At 43.2% G+C, this 26,804-nt stretch overlaps 2 protein-coding genes across 2 annotated transcripts; both read right to left on the bottom strand.

Moving 5' to 3' along the window:
• Nucleotides 1-9,879, bottom strand: ATPAF1 (ATP synthase mitochondrial F1 complex assembly factor 1). The gene is made up of 9 exons (XM_032117687.1): nucleotides 9,640-9,879; nucleotides 8,548-8,656; nucleotides 7,954-8,004; nucleotides 7,187-7,249; nucleotides 6,505-6,555; nucleotides 4,665-4,712; nucleotides 3,668-3,763; nucleotides 2,970-3,077; nucleotides 1-2,083 (listed from the first exon to the last, which is right to left on the bottom strand). The coding sequence occupies exons 1-9, from the start codon at nucleotides 9,846-9,848 to the stop codon at nucleotides 1,889-1,891; spliced, it is 930 nt and encodes a 309-aa protein (XP_031973578.1). The 5' UTR covers nucleotides 9,849-9,879; the 3' UTR covers nucleotides 1-1,888.
• A 460-nt stretch (nucleotides 9,880-10,339) lies between these two features.
• EFCAB14 (EF-hand calcium binding domain 14) lies at nucleotides 10,340-26,705 on the bottom strand. Its single transcript, XM_032118113.1, has 11 exons — nucleotides 26,352-26,705; nucleotides 25,274-25,422; nucleotides 22,075-22,220; nucleotides 20,390-20,488; nucleotides 18,511-18,621; nucleotides 17,612-17,692; nucleotides 16,570-16,761; nucleotides 15,832-15,912; nucleotides 14,883-14,994; nucleotides 13,939-14,070; nucleotides 10,340-13,106 (listed from the first exon to the last, which is right to left on the bottom strand). The coding sequence occupies exons 1-11, from the start codon at nucleotides 26,525-26,527 to the stop codon at nucleotides 12,931-12,933; spliced, it is 1,455 nt and encodes a 484-aa protein (XP_031974004.1). The 5' UTR covers nucleotides 26,528-26,705; the 3' UTR covers nucleotides 10,340-12,930.
• Between the last annotated feature and the right edge of the window lie 99 nt (nucleotides 26,706-26,804).

Consider the following 26,804-nt stretch of genomic DNA (forward strand, 5'->3'; position numbering starts at 1 on the left):
CAGAAGTAGAAATGCTTTTTAATAAAAGTGATTTGCTGTTCAGAATATCACAGCCCTATCCACACCTGCTCTGATTGATTATTCCCCTGCTATGCAGACTGCTCTGAACACACTTAATGAACAGAAACCAAAAGGCATTACCAGAGAGCCAGACCATCTCCTTTCAGCAAAGCCCCAAAAGATGTGCCTCTTCTAGAAACATCCTGCAATTTCCTGGAGGGACAGGAGTTCACAGCCAACACCTAGGAGCTGATGATAAAATAGACCCTAACATAAAACTGCACTGTGTAGCCGTAGTGCTCAGCTGAAGTGTTCATATCATAAAATCAGAGAATGGGCTGGGTGGGAACGGACCTTTCAAAGGCCACAAAGTGCAAAGAATGGGCTGAGAAAGTACAGAGTGACAGTGGGCATTACAGCAATGGGGTCCTGCATCTACACAGCAAACAGATGGTGCAAGAAACCTTCATAACTCATCACAGCTCCGTATCAGCTTGTGGTTAATGAAGAGAATTGGTATCAGCCATGCCCTCCAACAGAGACAAACTTCTTGCCCCCATTTTTTGGCAAAGGAGGGAATGCTTGCCAGCTCCAGCAGGCTGTCAGGGTGCAATGTGGCCCAGAGCTACTTAGTGCTGGGGGTTTGATGCAGACATGGGAAGTATTTCAGTGTTGCTCCTGGAAGCTCCTGGCTGTCCTGTATTTACTTGTCCCACTGCGCAGTGGTGGCAGTGCTGGTAACCCCCACAGGCTGCACATCACTGCTGCAGTGCGTCCTTGTCCGTGGACGTGCTGCCTGCCTCTGCTGGGAATGAACACAAGAGAAGCTCAAAGTGTGAATCTTTTGGGATTCTTTAGCTGGGGGCAGGTTTAAAACCCCCAACCTGCTGTAGTCTGTAATGCCAGGCTCCTACCAACACTGCTGTATTAAAGCAGCTCTGCATGTTCATAGCAACATATTTTTTTCATGAGCTGTCACTTGACAAACAAGAAGCTAGCTGGTGACTCTCTCTCTCTCTCTGTCACTGTGCCAGTCCATCTTTCCTTTATTGTGGATAGTGCCTTTCCTGAAGTGGGAACAAGAGTTATTTTTTGTCCCTTCAAATACCATTTGTGAGCTGGCTGACTAGATGCCAGTCTGAGAAAAAATAATCCCATAAAACAGGCAATGATTCCTCTACAGTATTAAAAATATACTAAAAAAATAAAACCATGTTCATACTGCTCAAAAATAACATCTCAAAGACAGAAGCATAGCAACAGGATACAATTAATATATCAATTAAGAAGCAGAAAATTCCCAGAACAAAACTAGTGACTCTGTATTTTTAATCCTGAGAAAAACTCAGACCACAATACATATGTGTGTAAGACACCTCACAAAGGAACAAAGAGGTGTCTGTCTTAGAGCATTGCTCCTATTCTTTCCTCTTGATGGACAAGCCTGTATGAATTCCACACAGATTAAAAAGCACTGAACCATGCAATTATAATGGTGGAGGGCATTCAAAATGCGTTTACTGAGAAGAAACACTGGTTGTCATCTCTGTCCTGACGTCAGTACAGCCCGTTACATAGTTCCCCTTCTGTCACTTTATTTCCAATTTCCACAATCCAGCAGGCAGCAGGAAGTCACAGGACAGGGAAAATGGCTCTTTCTGATGAAGTTACACTGAAGTATTGGGCTCCATTTGTTGGCAATTAGTTAGTGTTGTTCAAATGGCCCACGTCCTCATCTTGCATCAGTGCCAGACAGGCTTGACTGTCACTCTCCCAGGATGTCTGCAGACTTTCTGTGGCCAAATCCAAGCTGTAAAACAGAAGACACAGGACCACCCCTCCTAGGACCCCCTGCCTGCTGCTGGCTCCTTTCACCACAGGCCAGGCTCTATGACTTGTCAGAAACCTGCCCAGGTCTCAGTTCTCTTCCAAGCCCGCTTTGCTCCAGCTCTGCTATAACTGACATGTATTTAAATTCACTGGATCTGTGGTTGAAGGTCTCCACTAATCCGTAGGTCTCAGAGCGATCCGTGGCATAGAACAGCTGCACCTGGTTGGCCAAGCACTGGGCATCATGGACCACCTGGGAGGGAGAACAGAGCTGTTACCATCAGGGTGGGACTGCAAAAGGAAGGCCACAGTCCTGCTCACCACATGGCTCAACTCCAAGCCACGTTAGTTTAGCAAATCTCTTAACAAACCACCTCTCTCTTGTTCCTGACCTACTTAAACACTTCAGCACCGTGTGTTTTAGCAACTCTCCTGCTGTGCATCTGCCTCAGAGGTCAAGTGTGTCTTTTGTGATCACTGCCCACTCTAAGATGCAACAAGTCCTTGTTTTTTCCTTCTTACAGCTGACCTACTTGCAAAGTTTCATCGTTTGCTCAGAGATCCAACAGGGCAAAAGAAAAGCATTACCAATTACTCCAGTTATTGTTTCAGAAGGGGTCAGGAGGTCAGTTAGAGGAGGGATATCTTAATCATTTTGTTCCACTACTACAGTGCCCAGTGCCACCAGTCCAGGCACTGGTACAGATGTGCCAATAATGGTGTGCCCACACAGAGGGAAAGAGCACAGGTGTGCACAAACTGAACACGCAACTCTGGAGCCTCCTGCTTTGACAAATAAGATTAAGCTTCAAAACACTGTTTTAACTTGTTTGTAGGTACCAACAGCTTTCATTTAAATTTACTTCTGTTAGTAAGAAAAACAGAAGCTTTGTTCTTTTACAACAATCAACTATTATACCCAAATTAAAAAAAAAGAATGCATGAACTGAAATCACCAAAGACTGATGATTCCTTTCTAGCTTTCCCTAGCCTTAAGTACACTAGGTTAAAGAAAGACAGTAAGACCATTCTTTGGCAAAGGGTCTTTGAAAGGCTTCACTGTAATTTGGTTTTAATGCAAAACTGTATGAGGAGTTGCAGCATAAAATGAAGGAAGCCAATGAGCAGACTTCTCTTACCAAGAACTTGGAGTCCATTTCTGCTGTCATTAGTACTATCCCTTTCTCCTTCTGCAGATCAGGATAATGGTACAAGACCAACTGGCTTGGAGCAGCTTCACCTTGGGTCTGAAAGAGAGAAAGAAACCTGTCAGCATCCCATAAAAAACTTCCCTCCACTGCCGATTTGGGTGCTTGATTACAAAATTTGAACATTAACTGCCACAGAGGCAGTTACTTCCCAGGGCTTAAGGGTCAGCTCTAATTAGAAGTTCATTATTCTTGGTATTTATAGAAAATAAGGGATTTGTAGAGTTAGGATGGTTTTTTTCCTTGACTAAAGACCATTTTGCATTTAAAAGAACCCACGATTTTTAGAAAGACATTTAATCTCACAACATCTACTGCTATTTTAAGTAGATTGCACAAACCATTCTAAAAAGCTTGGCTCTTGCTCCTGTTTTGAGACTACTGAATTTCTACCTCATTCTCTTCTACACTAGAAAGACACTTAACACCCATAATTTTACTATTTTACCTGTAACTAATGTACAATTAAACCATAATTAATAACAGCTTTTGTAATGATAATTCTTTTCAAGTTAAGCTAGACAACCTGTTGGTTAAACTATTTAGCAAATACCACATACTCCAATATGCTGATATTATCTATTTCTGGATCCTAAGCCAATTTTGAACTTTTTATCTCAAACACTCACCTGAACGTTTATCAGGGAAGTGAAGTGTAATTCTGTTCCAGACCACTGCCCCACGAAGAACTCATAGCCTTCTTTCCTTGGCAAAGCATACAGAAACTGCAGAGACATGATAAAAAAACCAAACCAATTTTCCCTTCCATAGAACAAAATGAGGCCTGTGTCACACTGGCCTCCAGCATTAATGCTTTAGTAACAGAACCACAACAGAAAAAAGGGTTCCTTTGCCCCACCAGGGGTGAGAGAACAGCAAGAACCAGACTTCAAAGCACACAATAAAGCAGAATTAGCCTATCACTATTATTTCATTACAAAATATGTTGGCAAATACTTTTATCAGTATTTTGAGACATAAAAAGGAAAGTGGAGAACATTCAGACCCTGACTTTTTTGTTCTCACCCTGAAAACTAACAGCAGAAATGGTCAAATAAAAGGTAAGGAGCATTCAGAGCATTTAATCCTGTCATTTTATCAGCTGCTCCAGAACAGGCAGCAAGCATCTTCTCTCTAGAGATTTACAGCCTATCCAGCTCCAGAGGCTACAGACTTGCTTGTTCTCCCACACCAAGGGAAGGACAACATGGGAGCAGAAAATCATGCAGGATACCTGACTGAATGCCAGTGCACTGTGCAGAAGTGCACTTCAGGCTATAAATAACTTCCCCATCTCCAAGTAGCTCAGGAAGCCAGATACATTTGATCTTGCTCTTGGCAAGTGAAGTAGGTAGGACTAATCCATCAACCCAGTAAAGTTCCCATTCCCTGGGAGATTCTGTGCTGCTGTTCTCTCAACCCTCCATCTCTTCTATCTAGATCAAACTGTTCAACACATATGAATAGCCATTGCTTTATCTGAGCACTAGGACAAGTGTTTGAACACCTGGATTTTACTAATCAGGCTGATACAATGGGTATGAACACAGGAGGATCAAAAGTTTATGGGCTAGGTTTGAAGAGGGGAGGCATTTCAGCTCTACAACCACGCACTGCTGTACGTACCGATGGACATTTCTGGGCTCTCTTCCAGATCAAATCAAACTTGTCTGCCTTTGGGGAAGGAGAAAGAGAAGTTCAATTTTCATAACACAAACGTGGATGCAGAGTTGTTCACAATCACCTCATTAACCTTTAGTGGGTACAACTTCCGTCTGGAGAAGGTCCCACTGCGGGGACAGATGGCAATGAGTGCACGGAAAGCCGAATTTTGTTCTTATTTACCTGAAAGTCATCAGTATCCCAATTTAACAAGGCTGTCTCTAAGATGCAACAGCAAACTCCCTGGATCCAGAGCTTTATTCCTTGGATGTGGGGGCCCCAAGCCTGAGGCTTACATTACATCCTCTTTCAGTAATTGCTCCACTGCATCATGTAGTGTCAACAGCTGAGCGAGACAACACAACCCTGGCTCCAAATTGTGGATTTACATCGTCATCTGTTCTTCAGTATAAAAGTGCAGCCCATATATACACACAATAACATATTTACTGCTTATGTTTAAATTGAAACCACAACCCTATTTGGTCAGCCCTGATGAAACCTGGCAATCTCATTCACATGTTCTCCGTGTTTCCCCAAATCTTTTGCCCAATTTTTTTTTGCTTCCCAGCACTATATTAATATCTACTCTCAGGTGTTCAGGAAAGAAAACATATGCCATTCATCAACAAGAAATTCCTTTGTGTGTACTTTTGAGCACTGGAGAATTATGCAAGGCCTTTCTTCCAGCCAATGGAAAGCTTCTGGCAAAAGACAAAGGGTTTTTTTCCCCTCGATGACACCATGAACTGCTTCCTAATGTGCCTGGGATCTGGTTTGCATTGAAGTCTTAAAAAGCTTCCAACACTCCTCCTAAAACAGTGCACCAAAGCACAGTGCCAGCCCCATTAATGAAAGACCTACATCTTTTTAACTGGAGTCCCTGGCTCTGGCCCTCTGCTACAGTAAATGTGCAAGTCAAACTATTTTCACAACATCCACATGTTGGGAAAACTGAAACAAGAAGCTGCTTGACTTCAAATCCCACACTTCCACTTTCAGAGCATACAGCACATCACACATTTAGAATACTGCCTCCCACTGAATTCAGTTGCAGCTCAAAGGGCCAAATACAATTACAAATCAGACCCCAGATCTAAATGAGGTTTCAAGAACTCAAGAAACACACAGTTGTGGAAAGACAGATTTAAGAGATTGCAATCACAGAATGACCCTGAAGAATAAAGAGAAATCCCCAAAGTGAAAAAAGCCTCCTTCAGCCTAATGCAAACTAAAAACCATTAACATCTGGAAAAGTTATCAGGAGTAAGAAATATGATCTTATCTCAGGAAAACACCCTGCAATCTCAACGAAAGGCAGTGCTGCCAGTAACTGTAAATATATGAAAGTAAGTCATAAGTGATTAGCCACATGCAAGTTACCAGCCAAGTGCTCTAGGACTGCCACATTAACCTTGAGGCAGCTGCCTGTGCTGCAGGGAAGAGGGCAAAGAAACAAGCAACTCTGAGAAAAAGTAAATAAAAATATAAATGCTGCTTCTAAACACTAGGGCCATGTGAAGAGTATTGGATGCTTGTATTAAAATAAACCTGGCAATTCCAGCCAGGTGTGCAGAAAAAGGCCCTTGATTTATTGAAACTTCTCTGAGTGAGAAAAAAAGGGATATGCATTTCTGGAAACAACAGCCTTTGTTTGGGGCAGTAAAATCACTCAACCCAGAAAATAAATTTTTTCTTGAAACCTCATTTTCCTTTAATGACTGATTTTAAAAGCAGCAGAATCACCATTGGAAAGCTTTGCATGCTGGCTTTTCAAGTGCAGAACTACAGGGGAACTACTTACAGGAATAACAGCATAAACCGTGTCTTTTGCAGAAAAATACTGATTCCAAATCTGTAGAAAACAAAGATGAGATACAGCTAAAGTTCAGCATTTAGCAGTAGTGTTAAATGCTTTGAAATGTCAACTAACCTTTGTAAGCACTTTGAGAAGTCATTTTTCAATCAAGCCTGACTTTCCTGCTAATGCAACACACTTCTCCTAAGGTTCCAGAGTACTTGTGCCAAATGACAGATTCCAACCAGGTAAAAGAAATCTGCAGTGGGCTCAGAGGTGGCTCAGTATTTATTAACCATCAGAAGTGCTTCTTACATCACACTAATGACTTTTGGTTGGGGTTTTTTGGTGGTGGTGGTGATGGTTTTTTTAATAAAGAACATATAAAACATTTTCAACAGCAGACAAGTCTTTGCATAATGCTCCTCTGTGTTGACAGTCTTTTTCTTCACCACAGCAGGATGGCAATACCTTAGTGTACCTGTACCTCCTAGTACCTCCTAGAAGGACTCACCTAGATGGAGAAAACTTTATCTTCTCCAGTGGATATCCATGTGAACGTGCTTTTTATAAATATACATCCACAGTTGCGTTTTATTTTTCAGTCTAAGTAAAATTTCCATCCTTACACATAGATTACTGTTAAGCACAGATGTGAAGCAAAGTTTATTAAATTTAAATCCATCACCTGTGTTATCTCCCCTGCTGATTTTTCTTTCACCATCTCAACATTAAGAATTGAATCAAGTGTCTGCAAGAGAAAGCATAAAGAATCTGGCATGACGGCAGTTCTGTGATCATGTAGGAATCCAGAATGAATAGATGCAATTACAGAGAAAAAAAATCAACCTAAAAGAACTTAATTCAATTTATAGTGTTAATTAGTCCCTTTAATTGCCAAGTAAAATACAGCAGCAACACACTGAGACGTGAATTCACACAGAGGCAGAGTAGATTCTTTCAGGACACAGCACATGCTTTGCTCCACTTGTGCAGATCCCTGCTGAAGCTGCAAGAGGAGCTGCAGCCTTTTGCCTTCAGCCACCTCAAACGTGTGCTCTTTGGCAGATTTACACTGAGACTTTACCAAAATAAAAAAATGTGAAAGGGAATTCCCCTGTCCCTGGGCTGGCTGATCACTGCAAATGTATTTTCATGCTGTAAAAGCAGCTTAACCCTTTCCATTTATTGTTCAGAACAGATCCCCCAACTGGAAGGAACTTCCAGGGTGTCACAGAGAAAGGACAGGATAATAAAAACCCAGAATGCCAGGAGTTTTGAGGTTGAACATGATCCCAACAGTAAACTAAAATCTTACACTGAAATGCAGCATAAGGAACAGCAGGATTATATCAAAGTGTTCTTGACTGAAGCACTGACTACGGCAATACAGTCAATCCACACCCTTGCCTTGCCACAATGCCCCCTCCTAACACTTAGGTTCATTTCCCTTACCTTATCCCTTGTGAATCCTCCCTTTGATGTCTTGTTGCCCAAGCCTTCTGCCTGCAAGAAAACATCCTTCTTTAGTTTTACAGCTAATGCTTTAATACCATTTATTTGCCTTCCCTGCCACACCTAACCTACCTGCTGCCAAAAACTCCTGAGTGGGAGCTCAAGATACTTGAAGATCACTGCAGTGTATTTTTAATAAAATAAGTGATTGATGAGGTGAAGTAAATAAGATTAGTGTGAATTATGAATTTCAAGGCCAGAAAGGATTAGTCAAAAGGAAACTATTATGCATTTTGGATACAATATAATTGAACAATTTTCTTGCATTCACTAAAAAATGATGAATGCAGGATTGTGTCACTCCTCTGGCCAAACTAATCTGGAGCTAATTAAACTTGAACAACGTTTCAAGCAGGGAATTTACAGTCTAAAAAATAATACAGAGGAATACAGAACAATGCTTTTAGCAATCAGACAGTGAAATTCCAGGACTCCTACTGATATGGATGCTTCCAGTTTGTAACATTATGCTGATCCCATATAAATAACATTATAGCTTTAAGGTATGTGATTTACAAAGAAAACTGGCCTTGCCTTTTCCTCCATGCATCTGATAAACTCTCCTTGTTTGGAATGTCCCACAGGCTGCTTTTTCACTTCACTTCTTTTTTCCATACGGGATTCAAACACATCTGGATTGGACCTGAATTGGAAAAGGGACTATTAACAGTACAACAGAACAATAGAACAGCTCGAGTTGGAAGGGACCCATAAGGAACATCCAAGTCTAACTCCCTGCTCCTTGTCCAACTGGACATAAATTCATATAACTAAAACATTCCAGTTTGCTTTTAAATAATCTTAAGTTTTTAATTATGACAATAAACAGGAAAAATCAATGCAGAGTTAAGAAACTGTGAAAGCTGTTTCACAATATCTCCTACGACCCAAGGCTTTGGATTTGTTTTTGGCACTGGATTCCAACAAGACCAGGTTAGATGGGGCTCTGAGCAACCTGTCACAATGGAAATTGTCCCTGCCTATAGCAGGAGGGTTGGAAGCAGTTGATCTCGAAGGTGTTTTCCAACCCAAGGCATTCCATGGCTCTGTGAGCGCCTATGAAGTCTTTTGCTTCATTTACTTCTATTGCTAAGCAAGGTGACCCACCTTTTTCAGGATAATTCAAACCCATGATTCCTCTCTGGGCTGTTCCCATTGTGGCCTTGCCAGCAGATGGACTTACACCTAAAATAAGACCAACTTCTGCCTACTCCTTTTCTATTCAAATCCTCCTTTACAATACAACAAAAGAGTAGAAGTTGGAACACTCTTCGCCTGCTCCAGTGGTTTCCAAAGGTGGAGAGCAGTGCTGGGTGATTAACATCATTTGGCCTTTTAAAATGTTTACTATGATACTGATTCATGCTCTTAACTTGAAATTTTAATTTCATCTTCGCAAAACTATTTCTTATCAAGCTGACCACGTTGGGAGACGACCCTCACTGAGCTGGTGCCGACCACATGTGAATTTCAGGGCAACTGGCCTAAACTAATCGAGTTTCTCATGAGGGCGAAAAGCTAAAACAGAACGACACCCCTCCTCGAAGAAAGAGCTCCCCCAGCACTCCCTTTTCCCAAAACACAGCCCGCCCACCCCCTTCCTCCGCCGCCTCCCTCAGGGCCCACCTCCGCAGCTCCTGGATCTTGTGCCGGTACCTCCCGTAGAAGGGGTTCTCCTCCAGCGCCGCCTCTCCCGATCCCGATCCCGCTCCCGTTCCCGCTGCCGGCCCCAGCACCCCCCGTGCCGGCGGTGCCAGCAGCCCGAGCGGCCGGAGCGCGGCGCGGCTCCGCAGGGCCGCCCCTAGGCCCCAGCCCTGGCACAGCGGCCCCGCCATGGCTCCTGCTCCCCTCAGCCCGCCCCGCGCTCCGCCCGCTCCCCTCAGCCCGCCCCGCCATGGCTCCTGCTCCCCTCAGCCCGCCCCGCGCTCCGCCCGCTCCCCTCAGCCCGCCCCGCCATGGCTCCTGCTCCCCTCAGCCCGCCCCGCGCTCCGCCCGCTCCCCTCAGCCCGCCCCGCCATGGCTCCTGCTCCCCTCAGCCCGCCCCGCGCTCCGCCCTCTCCCCTCAGCCCGCCCCGCCATGGCTCCTGCTCCCCTCAGCCCGCCCCGCGCTCCGCCCTCTCCCCTCAGCCCGCCCCGCCATGGCTCCTGCTCCCCTCAGCCCGCCCCGCGCTCCGCCCTCTCCCCTCAGCCCGCCCCGCCATGGCTCCTGCTCCCCTCAGCCCGCCCCGCCCTCTCCCCTCAGCCCGCCCCGCCATGGCTCCCGCTCCCCTCAGCCCGCCCCGACCCACCCCGTTCCACCTCCCCTGCCAGGCACCAGCCGGAGCCGCACACTGGAAAGGAGCTTTTATTGAGACACGTAAAAGTCGCATTACATGATAGAGCGCCGCGGAGCGAACAAGCGCGGTGGGCACGGCCCCGCTCCCCGCGCAGGTCGGTAACCGCAGGGGGAGGTACACACAGTGGTCACCCAAACCCACAGGTACAGCCCGAAAGCTGTACCAGGAATCACGGCACAACAGCAAGGCTCGGCGGCTCATAGCTCTGTTCCTGCTACAGCTCGCTCTCAGCGCTTCATTGCTTTTGATTTCACACAAACATAGCTTTTTCCTGAAGGACTCGCTGCCCAGAGCATCCAGCCGCCCCTCTGGTACCCCACCAGCAGCCGCACGAGTTAGGGGAGGGAACTGATTTGGATGAGTGTATTTATTACACTCACGGCTTTTCATCAAACACCGGAGAGTAACCCTGCCCACATCTGGCGTCAGGGCTTCTGGAAGCATGCGGGATGGAGAGCGGTGGCGTAGCAGAAACCTCGCAGGGATGGGACCGGTGCTCCCAGCCTGCAGCACAGAAGAGACCACTGTACCACTTGGATTTTGTCTAACTGACAGCAGCACAAGCCCATCCTACAAGTGACCACAGCAATTAGCCATCGACTGTGCCCTCGACATGCAAGTGAAGAAGCAGCCGTGGGCTGAGCTCCCTGGGCACAGGCAGAGGACACGGGCAGTGGAACAGCACACATCAGGTCTAGCTGGCATTTTCACTACTGCTGCTGAAGAGCCTTCTAAAAGTAAAGCAGACTGCAACAAAACAAAACACTGAAAGATTCACAAGGCAGTACCATAATCTTTTAAATTTTAAGGTAAAGTTAAATTTCATACAAACAAACTTCCAAAAATATTTTGCAAACTCTGGCATATGGCTATGATACAGTATGTACAAATAAAATATCAGAATGGTTACATTTTATTGCTTTTTTTCTTTATTTGGTTAAGGAATCATACAGTAGTGTATAAAAGGGTATGGGAAGTGGCAAGAAGCACGTGTTGGCTTCTTGTCCTCTCTAAAGCCCAGGTTGGTTGGTTTTGTTTTGTTTTGAAATATGGCATTTTCAAACGTCACATTAAAAGCATTTTGGTACTGGGTGGCATCTGCATTACCCAAACAGGATAGAAGAGCAACAGTGAAAGAAGCCTAGGAAATGGGTAACAGGGCTCCATTTTGTACATTCCTTTGCTGATTCATACTTCCAAAATACAATTAATGATAAAACATCCAGTCTAAAGTTACATAAAAGTCAACAATTATGAACTGACTTCCTCATAAACTGATGTTTCAGCAAGCTGGGCAACTCACTAATCATGCAAACTCTTAACAAGATCAGTGATATTTGTGAGCAAAATCACCCAACTTGGCCCTGATCTAGCCTGCAAGAGAGAATCCCCTCTGCGAAAGTCATTTTTCTATGTTCCAGAACATAATAAATACACTGTGTTTAGATCCACTACTATAAACAGATCTTTAAGTTCCTCTGTAGTAAGGAAACCTCACTCACAAACCATGTGGCAGTACAGAATGATGATGCTGTTGCACATGCCTACACAGCTTTTCACATCCTTCTGTTTGAAAGAAGACAAAAAATAAAGGTACCAAGAAGGGATCACGGTCACAACAGTCAGGAAAGAGCTCACAAGTCTCCTCTGGGCCTTCCCACCCACTCACACTCCCGGAGTGTATCAGAGCACTGCTGAGGCATGAACTGCTCAGGTGCTGCTCAGCAAGCTGCACTGTAGCCTTTTACCTCTTAAGCATCTATTAAAGCTATTCAATATGTTCATTTAAAAAAAATAAATAGACAGGCTCATCTCACAAAATATAATCTGAATGCAACACAGCGAAGCCTAAAGAATGCTGAAGTGAAAACCCAAGCACTTGGCAAGTTAATTGCTCCTGTAGGCTCATGATATAAAAACATGTTTCAACTCTTCCCTTTAAAAATACATCCTGCTGTAGATGGGCATGACTTACCCCTCCAGCTTTCCTCTGACTGAGGCCAAATTTATTCATGGATATACTTAGTCAAAATCAGAAATTTAGCTGAAGCTCTTAACCCTGCATTCCAGGCTCAGTCTCTCATTATAAACAGCTTACTACCAACACAGCCCCTGACACAACTTCTCCTTAAATATGCATAATTTACTCTATCTCAAATATTTACAAGCAGAAGCAGCCCATCTTCACAAGACAGATTTTCCTTCTGCTCTACATAAAGTGCAGCTCTCTAATTTAAGGCAAATTTCAGTGAAATATAAAACCATAGTTTTATTTTAGTATGTACACATTTTAAGTTATAACCAATAACTCCCTTGAGAAGGAAATAATGAGAGGAAAATGTTTCCAAGTTTGGGAATTTCCTGGATTTTAACAAAGTCCCAATATTATGTCCTATCGACATATAAGTTTGTAAATTTCTTTTCAATAAATGCAACTGAAAAAAAGAGGTGACTATGTGTACAGTAATTTAGCTCCAAAGATCAGTAAAACACTGGGAAAGTGCAGCCATAGCTTTTCATGTCCTGTAGCTTCCTTTAGCTACAGTAACATCCACCAATATCACATTTCTAAACATATACCCTATACACCTAGTGCTAATCTCAGTTCTGTTAGCGTGTATTTCTCATCTCCATCTGTGTCAAACTCCTTAAAGCTCTGGGATTCTTGGGCTGTGGAGCCAAGCAGCTTTTGAAGATCTTGGTATGAGAGTTTTCCATCAGCATCGGCAGGTGCTTTTTTGAACAGTTTCTGAAGATCTGCAAAGAGAACAAGGATTGAGAAACAGCTCCTTTAAGTACACAGGAATACCCTATAAGCTGCTTTCCCAGTTTTACAGCCCTGTCTCTTACTACCCAGTAACTACATATGGCATTCCTGAGTGAGGAGTTTGCCTCCTATGTTGTCACAAGCTGCTGATAACAGTTTAGGAGAAAAAAGCATGAACATTTCTGGATTAAATTACACTAAATCTGAAGAAAGTAATCCCTATTTCTGGCCACAGCTAACAGCCCATTTTACAGACACTAACTGCATGCAGATGCAGTTGTCCCCCACAAAAGCAAGCTCTGAATGACAGTTGCTATACCAACAGGACAGATGATATAAAGGGAAAAGTGTCTATTCACTTCCTGATGCAAAGAGTTGCCCTTTCAGGAACTGAAGAGACTGAACAGCAAGATCCAGAAACCATTCATCTGACCAGGCAGTGTTCTCTTGCAAAAAAAAAAAAAACAGAAAAGAAAAAAGCCCCAGAACATACACATTCATAGCTACTTCTTTTTCCTTCAGCACGTTAATTCTACCCTTGACTTCTCTCCCACTCTCTGGGGCACTCGATGTAATACTTTGGGTACTCAAAACAATTATAATTCACTAACAATGCACACTCCTGCTTAAATCTCAGTTTCTTTTCTTTTACATGCTATTCTTTCTTTTCAGTTTTTTTCTTAATTGCTGGGATTTTTTTAAAGCCCATAGTCCTCAAGCTGTTAAAATTGACCTCGTATCTCCCAGAATGTTTATACTTATCCTCTCCTAAACATTTACATGAAATACTCAGAAGAAAAGGTCAGCCTGAAAAGGACATACCTTCAATGCTGGAAATTCCTGGTAAGGACAGATGGCTCAGCTGCCCGTTCCTCTCTGTGTTGTCACCAGCTGACCTTGAAGCCACCCTTGATAGCTCTGTGGGCTTTGCTGTAGTACTCTGACTACTTTCAACTGTTACAGAACAAATTCTATTAGTCTTACTAATTCCACAGAATTACAGTAGCAAAACCGAACAAAAATCCAATGAAACTAATTACTTTTTAAATTTTTTTATTACAGTAGCTGTATGGGATAAGAATGCTGCAGTATTTCAGAAGGGAGTGGTGTTGTCCCCTTTTACCAATAATTGAAAGGACAGTCACACAGCTTTCATCTTCCATTCTGGACTAGGAGGTGTGTATTTGTAAACTCCCATACAAAGAATGACTTGGCAGTGTCTTCTGCTCCCCCTTCTGAGGGTGCTGAAGAAGCTTCATTGAGCAAATTACATCTGCCCACCTGGGTTGCTTTCACCTCATCAATATCAACATTCCCTAACAGCAAGGTCTAAACTTCCAAACTCCTGCTTGGAATGAACAAGCAGCACAGTTCTATTGTAATGAAATATTTAAAAATCTGATGCTCAGCAGAAGTGCAGAATCGAAGTCAGCACAGAGGCAGAGAACCTTCCTCTATGATACATTTACATTTTGAAAAAACAAAGCCAGATGTTCCTGGGTATAAAGTTCTACAGTTAATCACTGCATGCCAAACACCAGCTATTGATCCACAGGAATCCTGCCATATACATTTTAAGTCACCTTCCAACTTTTGGAGTCATATACAGCTTTCTGGTTTAGAAACACCTGTTTCTTACTGCTTTAACTAAAAAGCCTTCATCAAAATCTTAAGGAAGAGTCTGAATTATCCACCTTAATTAGTTATTCTTTGAATTACAAAGGGAACATCCAGGTTTACAGATTACTGTTAAAAGACATTCTTACCATTCTTTGATGCCTCAATAGGTCTGTCATTTTCTGGCTTGCCTGTGAGAGCATTCATCCGTTGAAGAGTCTCTTTTAGTTTTGATACCTGAGTATCCCTAGTTTCTGTTTCCTGCATATGTACAGAAAAAAATATCTTAAAATGCACCCCTTCAGTAAATGTAGAAGATCAGCAAAAGTAGTAATTTAAAATGTGTAAGCAGTTTTGACTGACTTAGAGGTATCCAGGCTGATCAAGTTTAAAATTATAAACAAGATTTAAAACCAACAAACAAATACAAGAATCTATGGGATGATGTAATGAATAAATTTACACGGTCTGTAGGAAAACAACAGAATCAGTACCTCAACCTGAAAACCAGGCAATTATTTTGCATACACCCATTTCAAAAGAATCTGATTTTTACTTTCTGTATTTCCTACAGAAAAGAGCAAGACACTGAAAAACTGTAATATAAAACAGTTAAGCCCACTTGGAGTGAGCACTTATACATTAATTAAACTGCTTAGCCGTTTCAAAGGTTTGTCTGCAAGTAGTGGCAACCCTCATGTAGGAGCCACTGTATCTCTGTTCAAGTAAAAGGCCCACATTTTTTAATCTGCAGCTCCCTTACTCTTTTCATTGGTACATTCCAGATGACAGGTTGAGTTCACATCAATGCAAGCCCAGAACTGACAGTGCAGTCTGTTCACTCACCCACCTTCTTTCCAGCAGATGGAAACTAAACTCAGCAGCATCCCCTCCTATCCCTAGCCCACAATTTGGCCATTCAGTTAAACTCACTCCCAGCCAGTGAAAGACCATCACTGAGAGGGGCTTCCAGCACATCCTTGACTCCACTAGTGCCTCTTTGCAGAATTTTGCTCAATTAAGGTCCATTTAAAACATCTTTAGAAAGACAATTACATGCTCTACTAATCCAGTGTTATTTGTATTTCCTTACTTTACCTTCAGATCTTTACTTGACTCAGTTTCACTATCTAGTTGATCTTCATTTTCCACTTTTGGAGAGGTAGTTGCATCATTCCCCTTCAGAAAAAACAGAGCAGAGTTTAATCATGTGCTTTTTATTTTCTACAACAGAGTTTCTTTCCTTCAAATTTGGCAGACATGAAGCTGAGACAGACCAGGGCAGATACACTGTAGAATAAACATGAAGTCATAAAAATGGGTTACATAATTTACCACAGCAACGCCATCATGTTCCTTTATTGCTAAACATACAGAACACGTTCTCACAGACTGGCCCCAGTGTGGCAAACAGAAAACACTGGAAGAACTTACGAACTTATTTAGGAGGTTTTTTTATTATTGTTTTTCTTTTAGAATTTAAGCACTGTTGAACAAATGCAGAGCCCCACTTAGCTCCTCAGGGTGGCTTAACAGATCTATACCAGAGTGATTCCTAAAACATAGCTCAGTTTGTGATCCTGCCTCAGAAAGCAACCACCCAACTCTTAAATGTCACAGTGTTTTGGACATTTTCCTGTAGATACTGCAGAAAATAAGTAAAATTCTGCTTCTGAGACACTCTTAATCTGTTCAGAAACAAATTCCAGCCTTTTATAATGAACTCCTAAGTATCTCAAGTTTCACTCTGATATTTTCTTTACTTAGGTCTGAAAAGCTGTATCTGCAGTGCAAGGGAAGTAGCAGCCTGAGTAGACACCCTGAGCCACCTCTTACCATGATGGTAGACGAGTTCTCTCTTTTCTCCAGATTTTTCATAACAAGGGGGGAGTTTTCCAACAGCGTCACTTTCCGGCTGAGGTTGCCAAGGGCTGAATCCACATTTAGAAGTTTGATGTCATTCAACTTTTGGTACACCACTACAGTATTATTTAGCTGTTCCAAAGCTGCATGCAGTGCCTGGCTTTCCTGAAATATGGACACAGCAGGTGTCATCTTACCCAATCTGTGCAGCAACTCCTGCTATTAACAACATAACTGACTCAGTTTAACTCTCCACTGACATCACTGAAAACATCCAGCTGGAAGGTTCCAGAAAGTTATTCCAAGTTTCTAAACGTTTGAAACTGAGATTCTTCCCCAGGGCTAACCTCTTTGTTGCTAATGTAATCACTTCAGCCGTGCCAGTGAACACAGAAAGCCTATTCATCTCATTTTCCAGGTCAAGCTTTGTAAGCACAACAATGATTTTCCCCAAGAAAGCATGTACTGGGCATATTTATATACAGGATTCATTTTTGAGGAAGATATTGACTGTATTAGATGTAAGTTAAGTGCAGTCGTTCTGTTCCAACCCATTCAGCTAAACACCTACACATTAACCTTTTTTTTGTTGTTGCTGAATTACCGCTTTCCACACCTCATTACATTGAGGGTGACTCAGTACAGGCCACTCCCAAGTTTGCTCAGATTAGCACGTACCTGCTATAAAATCCACTCCACTAAAAGCTTTTAACTTATTTTCATTTACTTTAGTAAAGCACACCTATAATTTGTCAGATATTGGTTTCACTCTTTTTACTCCTCACCCAGTCAGAACACAAAAAAAATCCACTCTCAGAACAAGGCATTCTCCTGTTTGCACATACACAGGAACAAACTACAGCAAAATACCCTTATGATTTGCTTTAAAGCGTGCTATCTGCATTGTATTGATAAAAACCATACTTTTTGCACACTACAGTACTGCAAAATACATGGGTAAGTTACATATCCATGACACTTGTACCAAAATCCCTTATGCAAGGAAGAAAAATACCTTTTTGCAGTATTCTGTCTCATTTCCCTCAGTCCTTGGCACAATAGTGGAGGGAAGTGAAGGCAGCTGTTTTAATTCCTTCTAAGAAAAGAAGTAGAAAATTGTGTTAGAAAATCCCTGTGAATAAGTGCTTAATAAGTGGCAGACTGGAGCTAAGGATGTTTTGCTACAATTACAGTCACTCAGGGCTGCTGTGCATGCAGTATTTTAACTAGGCTAATAGTTTTCTCTTTCAAACACATAAGGTCCAAATTTATTTTCATTAAACCCTCCTAATTAACCATTCTCCATTTAATGAAGTGTTATGATACACATTCACTGCTACCATACACACTGCCATATCTGCAATGTTTTCAGAGCACCCACTGACTGAATCAAGCCTTATTACGTGTCTAATTTAGATTTTATCTGCAAGAATTCTTGAATTGCAGTTTAGCTGAAAAACTGTAATTACCAGCTCAGTTTGTCAACCCCAAGTGAGAGGTCAGGATAAATACAGTGAGTAGTGTCTGGTAAAGACAGTCAGTAATTTCATCCTGATATGGATTCTTAATTCAACCAACAAACTATCTCAATTTTCTCACATCCCCAAACCTAAAACAGTGCAGACAGCTACCATAAGCAGTACCCTGCATCACACAGAAGCATCTCTCAAGCCCCCATATCTGTGGAGTAGGAAGCAAAAATATGCAGGATAAGAAGAGTAGAAAGGAACAATTCTGGCTCCGGAGAAATACAAACTTGGTACCATATAGGAGATGTCACACAGGGATTAGAAGATTAACTAATTAATGCATCAACCCACAGAAAGCTCAAAAGTATTTCAAAGGCAAAAGGCACAACTCCAAGCATTTCTTTAACTTGCTTCATATTAGGCAGTGTTAAAGCATTTTTCTTACCACATCATTCTGGAGTATTTCTATGGATTTCTTGTATTCCTCAATAGCAGTCTGTATATTTTCAACATCATGAGCCACACTGGTAAGGGTGCTACCTATGTTGGCTACAGTCTGCAATAAAAAAGATGACAGAAATCTCAGCCTTCCTTCAACTGCACTGTCTCAAAGTACCAATCAGCTGAACACAATGTTTTGTTAGTGAAACTGCAGGCAGGCTGCCACAAAAATATGCACAGGAGTTTGAAGAATTTGGAACTTTCTTTGCACTCTAAACTGCAAATTATACCCAAAGCAACCTCTGCCCTGGAGGACCTCAGGACACCTTCAGCACCCTTCACCAGTATGAACCAGTCTGAGAGGAACTCCCTCAGTAATCCTTCAGGATTTAACACCAGCAGGCATCTGTATTTTCAGGAATGGTACCTACAAGGAAAAAGGCTCAAGAAAACCAAATCCTACATAAGAAACGCAGCCTTGTCATAGGATCACTTAGGTTGGCAAGGACCTCTAACACTGAGTCCAGCTGTTAACTCAGCACTGCCAAGTCCACCCTTAATCCATGTCCCCAAGCTCCTATCCACATCCTTTAAATACCTCCAGTGACAGCAACTCCAGCACCTCCCTGTACAGCTTGCTCCATTCTCTGAAAACCCCTTCAGTGAAGAAATTTTTCCTATTATCCCATCTAAACCTCCACTGGCACAGCTTTAGGTCATTTCCTGTTGTCCTATCACTTGCCACTTGAGAGAACAGCCTGACCCCCCACCTGGATCCAACCTCCTTTCAGGGAGTTGTAGAGAGTGATAAGGTCCCCCCTGAACCTCCTTTTCTCCAATCTAAACACTCCCAGCTGCTCCTCATCAGACTTGTGCTCCAGACCCTTCCCCAGCTCCACTGCCCGTCTCTGGACACGCTCCAGCACCTCAGTGTCCTTCCTGAATTGAGGGGCCCAGAACCGGACACAGGATTTGAGGTGTGGCCTCACCAGTGCCCAGTACAGGGGGACAATCACTGCCCTGGTCCTGCTGCCACACTACTCCTGATAAACAACATGCCTTAAGACTGCTTCTGACAGGACACTCTGAAAATCCAGCCTGCTTGCAGCAGCAAATAAGGAACTTAGGAAACAGCTTTGTACTCCTCCCAGAAAAATAAATCCTGGCAGCCCCATCAGCCAAACCACTCATTGCTTTGCATATCACTAGCTTGTTGATGACACATTAATTTTGTAGGGATAGGAAATGAGATGTGGAAACCCATAATGCCACAAAGACTGGACTAACATTAGGTGTTAGCCCAATAAATGTTTATTGCTAACATTAGGTGTTAGCCCAATATAAATGTTTATTGCTAAATAAACAGAACTGCCGTGGAAGAGCTCTGCAAGTCTCAACAAGCCATTCTTTTTACCAAAATAAATGGGACAGTTCTTTGGTAAAAGATGCTCAGCTAAGGCACACAGTAAGATATTGTATTAACAGAAAGCAATGCATTTCCTTTTCCAATTAAAAAAGCTAAACAAACCACCTATTTGCATGCAGTTATAAAACTGCAGACAGACTTTTTCCAAGTATCTTACATTATATTAAGATTAGCAATTTGAAGGAAAGTAACCAGAAAGATCAGCTCCAGGGTACACATGGGACAGTATAATACAAACAAATACATCTCCAAAAGGGATAAACAAAGGCCTTTAAATTTTTTACCTGCCACACATTATCACAGGACCATACAATAAATAAAGTCAAATTTTAAAGACAAGAGAAGCAAATATTCCTTGCAACTCAGGCAGCTCCCATTGTCACTGCTGTCTGCAAGAGCCCAGCTGCAGCTTAACACACAGAACACATTTAGTGATAGCCACATTTACAGTACTCACCTTCTGAAGTTTCTCTACTGTGAGGGGAAGAGAAATCAGGTCAGCAGCAGATTTTATATTGTTTTTGAGATGATTTACTGTTGAGGTCAATAGTGATATCTAAAACCAAAAAAGAACACTTAGAATTAGGTGACATAATCCTGATTCTGACCTTCTCCAATACTGATGTGTAATATTAAAACATAAGGCAATACAAAATTATACATGTACACACCCCTGTCACTAGGTAAGAAGTCCTGTGTAGGCTGCATTAAAAATATTTTGTCTCTTGCAAAAGAGCAGGTTTTTATTTATTTTTTTTTAAATGAGAGCTATAGAAGACCCTTCTTTTCAAGAAGGTACCCTCTGCCAGTTTTACATTCATCCTCAGAGAGAGGCTGTTGCCCAAGAAAGACTTAAAAAATTGTGCAAGAAGTCCTCACATGGAGGAAACCATCACCCACTTTTGTATTTAGCAATGAAACCCAGCAGGCAAAACCCAGCAAAGCCATGCAACCTCTCCAGCTGAGTGATGGGGAAAGAAGTTGCACCTACCACTCCAACCCTCTACTACACAACTGGAACAGAGACTAAAATTCACTTTCTTCTGGTTAAAAAACAAAGTTGTTTCGCAACTTGAGGAAAAAATCCTCATTTTACATTAGGTCAATGCTGATCAGCTGGCATGCAGACTCCCTAGCTCCACAGCTGTGAACACTGGCTGAGATTATTCCCAGCAGCACATCCCAACAATTCATGGATAAAAAAACAGAGAAAATTTTGATCCCCAGAAGATCTGGCTCAGACTGTAACCAGATCCTGAGGTAACTGGAGGGCCTGCAAGAACCATGTGCAAGTATCTTTAACACCCAGGTGCAGATAAGAGCATTTTCAAAAGTCTCATGAAGAGCCTAAATAACTGGCTAAAACAGTGAGATGCTAAAGAAAGCAAATCAAACTCTTAGGTGTGCCCCAGTAAGCACTTAACCACCACATGGGACTGAAGAAAAATCAATCTGAGCAGGCACCTCAGTACTCTAACAAATTAAACCAGAGCACCTGTGTCAAGCAGAGTTCCCCCCACACACCTCTCAATACCATTCACTGTGAGCAGCTCTGAACTTTTACCCTCCAGGGCAGAAATTTCAGTAAAAGCCTTGCTGGATGCTTCACTTGAAGTGTGTTTTAATAGAGCAGCTGAGCAAAGAGCTCTCTGGTAAGTGGTTTAGTTCTGGCCCCATCAACACTGCCAAGATTTACACCAGCTCAGAGGCCGAGTGTGTGTTAGCAGGTTTTATATTCACAGGACATCCGGCCTTTGTTTGCAGCAACAGGAGCTTGCTCTGAGTCAGGTAACTCTTTTCCACACTTACAAAACACTCTCAGAAATTTGAAATCTCTCATCATAAACATCACAACTATTTGGCAGGAAAATTAAGAACTGCACAGTCCTTGGGTTCTTTTAAATTCTGCCTGAACTCTTTCCACCAGTTATGCAATTTCTCCTCTTGTCATCAATCTCCAGCCCAGCTGGATGCTCAAGCTGGGTTTTGCTTGTTTAAAGTGAGGTTTATATTCTATTTTAACTTTAAAAATAAGAGCGATGTATACGGTCACAGAAGTCCTTAGATAAAATTAATTTCCATTAAAAAAATTGAATGGAATATTTTATTACTTTTCAAAACCAAGGACTGATCCCCTCTCACCTGTTTATTGATCTCTGTGATATTTATCCAAATTTTACTCAGCCCCAGTTCTCCAGTCTCAATTTGTTCTAGCTGCTTTTGGTTCTGCACCAAATCTTCATTCAGTTTAGGAATTTCTTGGAATGATGTTTTTTGATTAGATTCCACTAAAAGAATGAAAAAATAATTAAGTATGTTTAAAAGTCAAACCAAAACAAAAGTTCAAGTAAACAACAGTGAAAGGCAGAAAACAAATTACAAACAGCAACATCTACAGCAGTGAAAGAAGGCAATAACAGTTTCTTCATACAGGTTTATTGCCAATTCTGGATTCAGTGTTTGCTCAGAATGACAGCTCTTTTTTGTTTTAAGAGTACCAATATCTGCAGAGAGAACCCAGAGAGACTGTACTAAATTTAACACTTTGCATAGTCCTGTCATTCTGGCATCCTCAGTAGGTCTTTATTTAGTGCAGTTATTTTGCATTACCTCCACAGGGGAACATGAAATAGTAATGGGCCTGTGAATAAGAATTGCCAACAGTCCCAGGGCAAACGAGGCAGGTGAAATGAACCTCAGTGCCCTTTTCAAGCCTGCAGAGGGGCTGCTGACAATGAAGCGAATTCCAGGGAGATTAATGTAATTAGTTGCTCTGCGTGACAGAAAGACAACTGAAAAAATAATGTATAAGCTTATACATTAATGCCTGTTGGTAAACAAATCAATAAACAAGGTCCTTGGAAATAAAGTCAGTTATTACTACCATTAATACTAGAAGGGGGAAACGTGCAGCTCAAAGCAATTCCAGTGAGCCTCACAAATGCAGCTCTTCCAGATCTGCAGTGACTAAGCTGTTTAGCTGTGCTGTGAGGCAATCCTAAATCCCTAGGTCTGAGAAACAAATAAGCAAAGGTTTTGAGATGGAGATGACAGAGTTCTCCAAAATCTGCACCTCCAACCTGTAAGGCATCACTGGAAAGCTCCACAACAAACAGCCATCGTTCAGACAAGACTGCCAAGAGCAGAGGGACCTCTGTGTATTGTAGCTAGCAGAACAAATTTCCATGTGTGACCACTCCAGTCAAAAGGAGAAGCCTGTGGAGTGGATACCTAAACACACAAAACTGGAAAGCTGTGCATTTTCAAAAACCCACCTCACTTCTCTTGAAGCAAGTGCTAAAAGAACTTTTTAGGTGCAAAGTAATCTGCACTGCCTCACTCAAGGTACAAACAACACTTTGGGGTAAGACCTTGAAAGGTGTGTTTTAGCCAAAACAGACTGAGAGCTAATAGTGCATTTCACACAAGCAGTTCACACTAAATCTCATTTTCATAGGCTCTCACAGACAAATTATTTTCTGTTTTGCCCCTCTCACTGTGTACAGTGAGACTCTGCTTGAAGAGTTTTTTGCAGCACTAGGAAGCTTAAATGCCACACGTGTTCTTAGCATCATTACTGACAGCTGAAGGGAAAACACGACATGACTTCCTCCTATTCCAAACACACTTGATGCAAAGATGTCTTGTTTATAAAAAGCACTCATACCATACTCACTTCGTGCAAAGGATGGCAGAACATAACAAATACTGCCACAAACATCTGTTCTTATGGGGAAAAAAGTCTGGATGAAGATTCAAAGAAAGGTTCCTTTTCCAAACTTGTTGTATGACAGATGGGTCACCTGCCTTTGTTTCTCTGTTCACCCACACATTTCACCAAGGCAAAAGGTTACCTTTTGGAACCAGGTTGTTCTTACTGCCTGCTTTTTTTGTTGTAGTATTTAAATGCTGTGCCTCATTATGAGGCTGCCATCCAACTCCTAGGCATGCTATTATGTTGGCAAGGAAATCTGACACGTTTATTACCAGACAAAGCATTAAATGCACAGCTCTTCTGTCAGAGCTATTAAGAAGAAAACAAGCCCATCTGTAATTGCCAGACAGGGAGAACGCGCTCAGGGAGAACAGCTGCTTTAACAAAGAGGTCTGTGTTGAACAGGAATGATGAAACTTAACTACACCAAAGCCAACAAATGCTGTCCTCGTGCAAAACTTTTACCACCAGCACACCCTTAAAGGGGAGCAGTCCACGAAGAGCAGCAGTTGCTGACCCAGAACACAGAAACAGCCACTGCAGAGCTGCTGGGAACACTCACAGCCACAAAGCAGCACCTGGAACTGAAGGTATCCTCCAGAACTGGTGGACAGCAACTACAGCCAACTCTTAGAGTCCAGTATCAATTAATACAAAAGCACATCTATCAGCAATTCTCTCACACCCAGCCAGCCTGTTCCACCTTGGCAGACAACTCCCCACCTCCCATGCCTGAACAGGAACACCTAAACACCAACAACAATGAATTTCTACATGCACTTTCTCAATGCCTCTTTTACCACAAGCAAAACAACACCTTTGCTGACCTTTTTCAATATACATAGGATTTTAAACACTACTAACATAAGGCCTCAAAACACATCTTGTGCCCAGAGGTGAGGTACAGAGAACCAAGAGCATACCATACACGCACATATCACCATTTGTGATACCCCAGCTCTACAGAAGTTATTATATTGAAATCTTGGCATGGCAATCTTGACATGGAGAGAGAAAACCTGAGCCCTACAAGCAAAACACTTCACCTTAACTCCACACCTCGAAGTATTAAACATATTAACTCTACACTATTCGTAACCTGACGTAAAAGTTGAACAAGAACAGGTCAATGCAAGCAAGATGAACATTCAGAGGATACAGAGGGAAAATATAGTACTGAAGCAACATTCGAATTGCAGTAACTCCATAGCAAGTATCAGAGGTTTTTAAAAGAGTTCAAGACAAGAATTTTTCTTTTTTTTTTTCTTTTATTTTCAGAATTCCCTAGACTGCTTTGACAGGGCTGATCAGAATTTTTTTAATAGGGTTTTTCCTTGGAAGAGAGCACTTTAAAGACCAAAGTCAGGAATTTTAGAAATGTATATGCAAGCAACTACAGGCCCACCCAGTCCAGTGTGCCTGCTCCTCAGAAGATAGAGAGCAGGCAAGAACATCTAACATTCACCTTAGATTCACCAACTCTCAGTGTTCTTGGCTCAGAGCATTCCTCAATTCAGAAGTGATTTGTCTGCTCAGTACTTCCAGACTTTGACTGAGCAGGCAAGCAACTAGAGCTCCTCATACTGCCCAAAGAAAATGTGAAATAGTAGCTACATTCATACTTACTAGTTCGAAACTTCTCCTTTATTGCATCCAAATCCTCCTTGAGAGCCACCTGCATCCAGACTAAGCCAACACATGCGACCACGCAAGCAGCAAGAATGACAAACGCACATAAAGGGTAACAGAACCTGCAGCATCGCAGGTAGTCTCCCCTGCAGAAAACAAAATAACAGCTTGTGAATATACAGCAGTGCCTAGAAAAGTTTTATTTTAAATGCTGTTCTAGCAAAGTATGGGACAGTGTTGTAACAGCACACATTTTGGCTGACAGGACTAACAAAGAGTGTTTTCAGGAATAAATAAGGCTATGAAGTCAGGTCAGGGCTGTTACTCTCTATTCGATTGATCCTCAGCATATTTAAAAGCAGCTGTCCGGTTTCTGTTACGAAAATATCCTGCTCTGCTGACATAAACTTATGTCAGGCATATCTGCTTGATAGCTTGGAAAACATGCTTTAAGACAAGGTATTACCACAATGTTACAACAAGTACTTCTAGAGCGTTCTAAATTGTGAAAGCCCAAGGTTCCCTGAGACATGCCTCCTTTCAGGTGTGCACAGAGGCCCATTATTAATGCTGTTACTTAACTGAAAAGCTTATTTACTGGCAAAAGCACACCACGTCCCCGAGAAAGCCAGCACTGCGCCAGCTCGCGGGACTGTGCCACGCTGAGCACACACACTGGTAACTGCGCTCAGCATCCCCAGGAGCTTGCCCCCGAGTTTAGTCCACAAGGACTTGCGCTGCGGTGAACACAAAACAGGAGAAAAAGACAAAAGCCAGGGGATGGTCCAGTAGGAGCCGTCCCTGGCCATGGCTGGGGGTTGGAACTAATGATCTTTACGGTCCCTTCCAACCCAAGCTATTCTGTCACTCGATGATACTTCTATCCCCAGACAGGCAACCTACGGGGTCGGACACGCTCAGTGCAGCTCCGAGTGTCCCCTGGCAGTCCCCAGCCTCGCACACCCCCTTTAGCCCCCCAGCCACGAACCCGACCCGCTGAAGGCAGCGCAGCCCCGCCGCGGAGCCGGGGCAGGACTTGTCCGAGCAGGGGCCCCGCGCAGTGCCTGGGACTCACTTTCCGCAGCGGCCCCGCGCCCCTGCGAACTCGTCCTCGTCGGAGCTGGACTCGGAGTCGGAGGCGGGCGGCTCGGTGCGCAGCAGCCGGTGGCCCGAGCCCTTCTTGGCGGGCTTCTTCCTGCGGCCGTCGGCGGCCAGGCCGATGAGGGCGTTCAGCTCCTTCCGCTTCTTCATCCTCTTGTGGGGCGGCGGCGCGGCCGGCGGCTGGCTGCCGCCTGCCTCCTCCTCCTTCTCCTCGGCCGCCGCCGCCGCCAGCGCGCCCCGGCTCGCCAGCCTGCGGCCCGGCGGCGGCTACAGGCGCTCCGCGGGGCCGCGGCTACTGCTCCCCCGCCGGCCCCGCGGCGGCTCGCCCGGCCCCACGGCCGCCGCCCGCCCCGCCCGCGCCATGGCCGCTCCGGCCGCGCCGCGCCCGCCTGCCAGCAAGCCGCGCTCCCACTGGCCGCCGCGGGAC

Source organism: Corvus moneduloides, chromosome 9 (assembly GCF_009650955.1).
Source record: "Corvus moneduloides isolate bCorMon1 chromosome 9, bCorMon1.pri, whole genome shotgun sequence".
In the NCBI taxonomy this organism is placed as follows: domain Eukaryota; kingdom Metazoa; phylum Chordata; class Aves; order Passeriformes; family Corvidae; genus Corvus; species Corvus moneduloides.

What these genes read in the sequence shown, in the direction of transcription:
- ATPAF1 (XM_032117687.1), bottom strand. Translation starts at nt 9,848, where the DNA reads ATGGCGGGGCCGCTGTGCCAGGGCTGGGGCCTAGGGGCGGCCCTGCGG. An exon ending in AAGATCCAGGAGCTGCGGAG is followed by an intron (nt 8,657 to 9,639) that starts GTGGGCCCTGAG and finishes TTTCCAATTCAG; the next exon opens with GTCCAATCCAGATGTGTTTG. An exon ending in GAGGATTCACAAGGGATAAG is followed by an intron (nt 7,250 to 7,953) that starts GTAAGGGAAATG and finishes TTTCTCTTGCAG; the next exon opens with ACACTTGATTCAATTCTTAA.
- EFCAB14 (XM_032118113.1), bottom strand. Translation starts at nt 26,527, where the DNA reads ATGAAGAAGCGGAAGGAGCTGAACGCCCTCATCGGCCTGGCCGCCGAC. An exon ending in AAATACTCCAGAATGATGTG is followed by an intron (nt 17,693 to 18,510) that starts GTAAGAAAAATG and finishes TTCTTTTCTTAG; the next exon opens with AAGGAATTAAAACAGCTGCC. An exon ending in TATTGAGGCATCAAAGAATG is followed by an intron (nt 14,071 to 14,882) that starts GTAAGAATGTCT and finishes GTTCTGTAACAG; the next exon opens with TTGAAAGTAGTCAGAGTACT.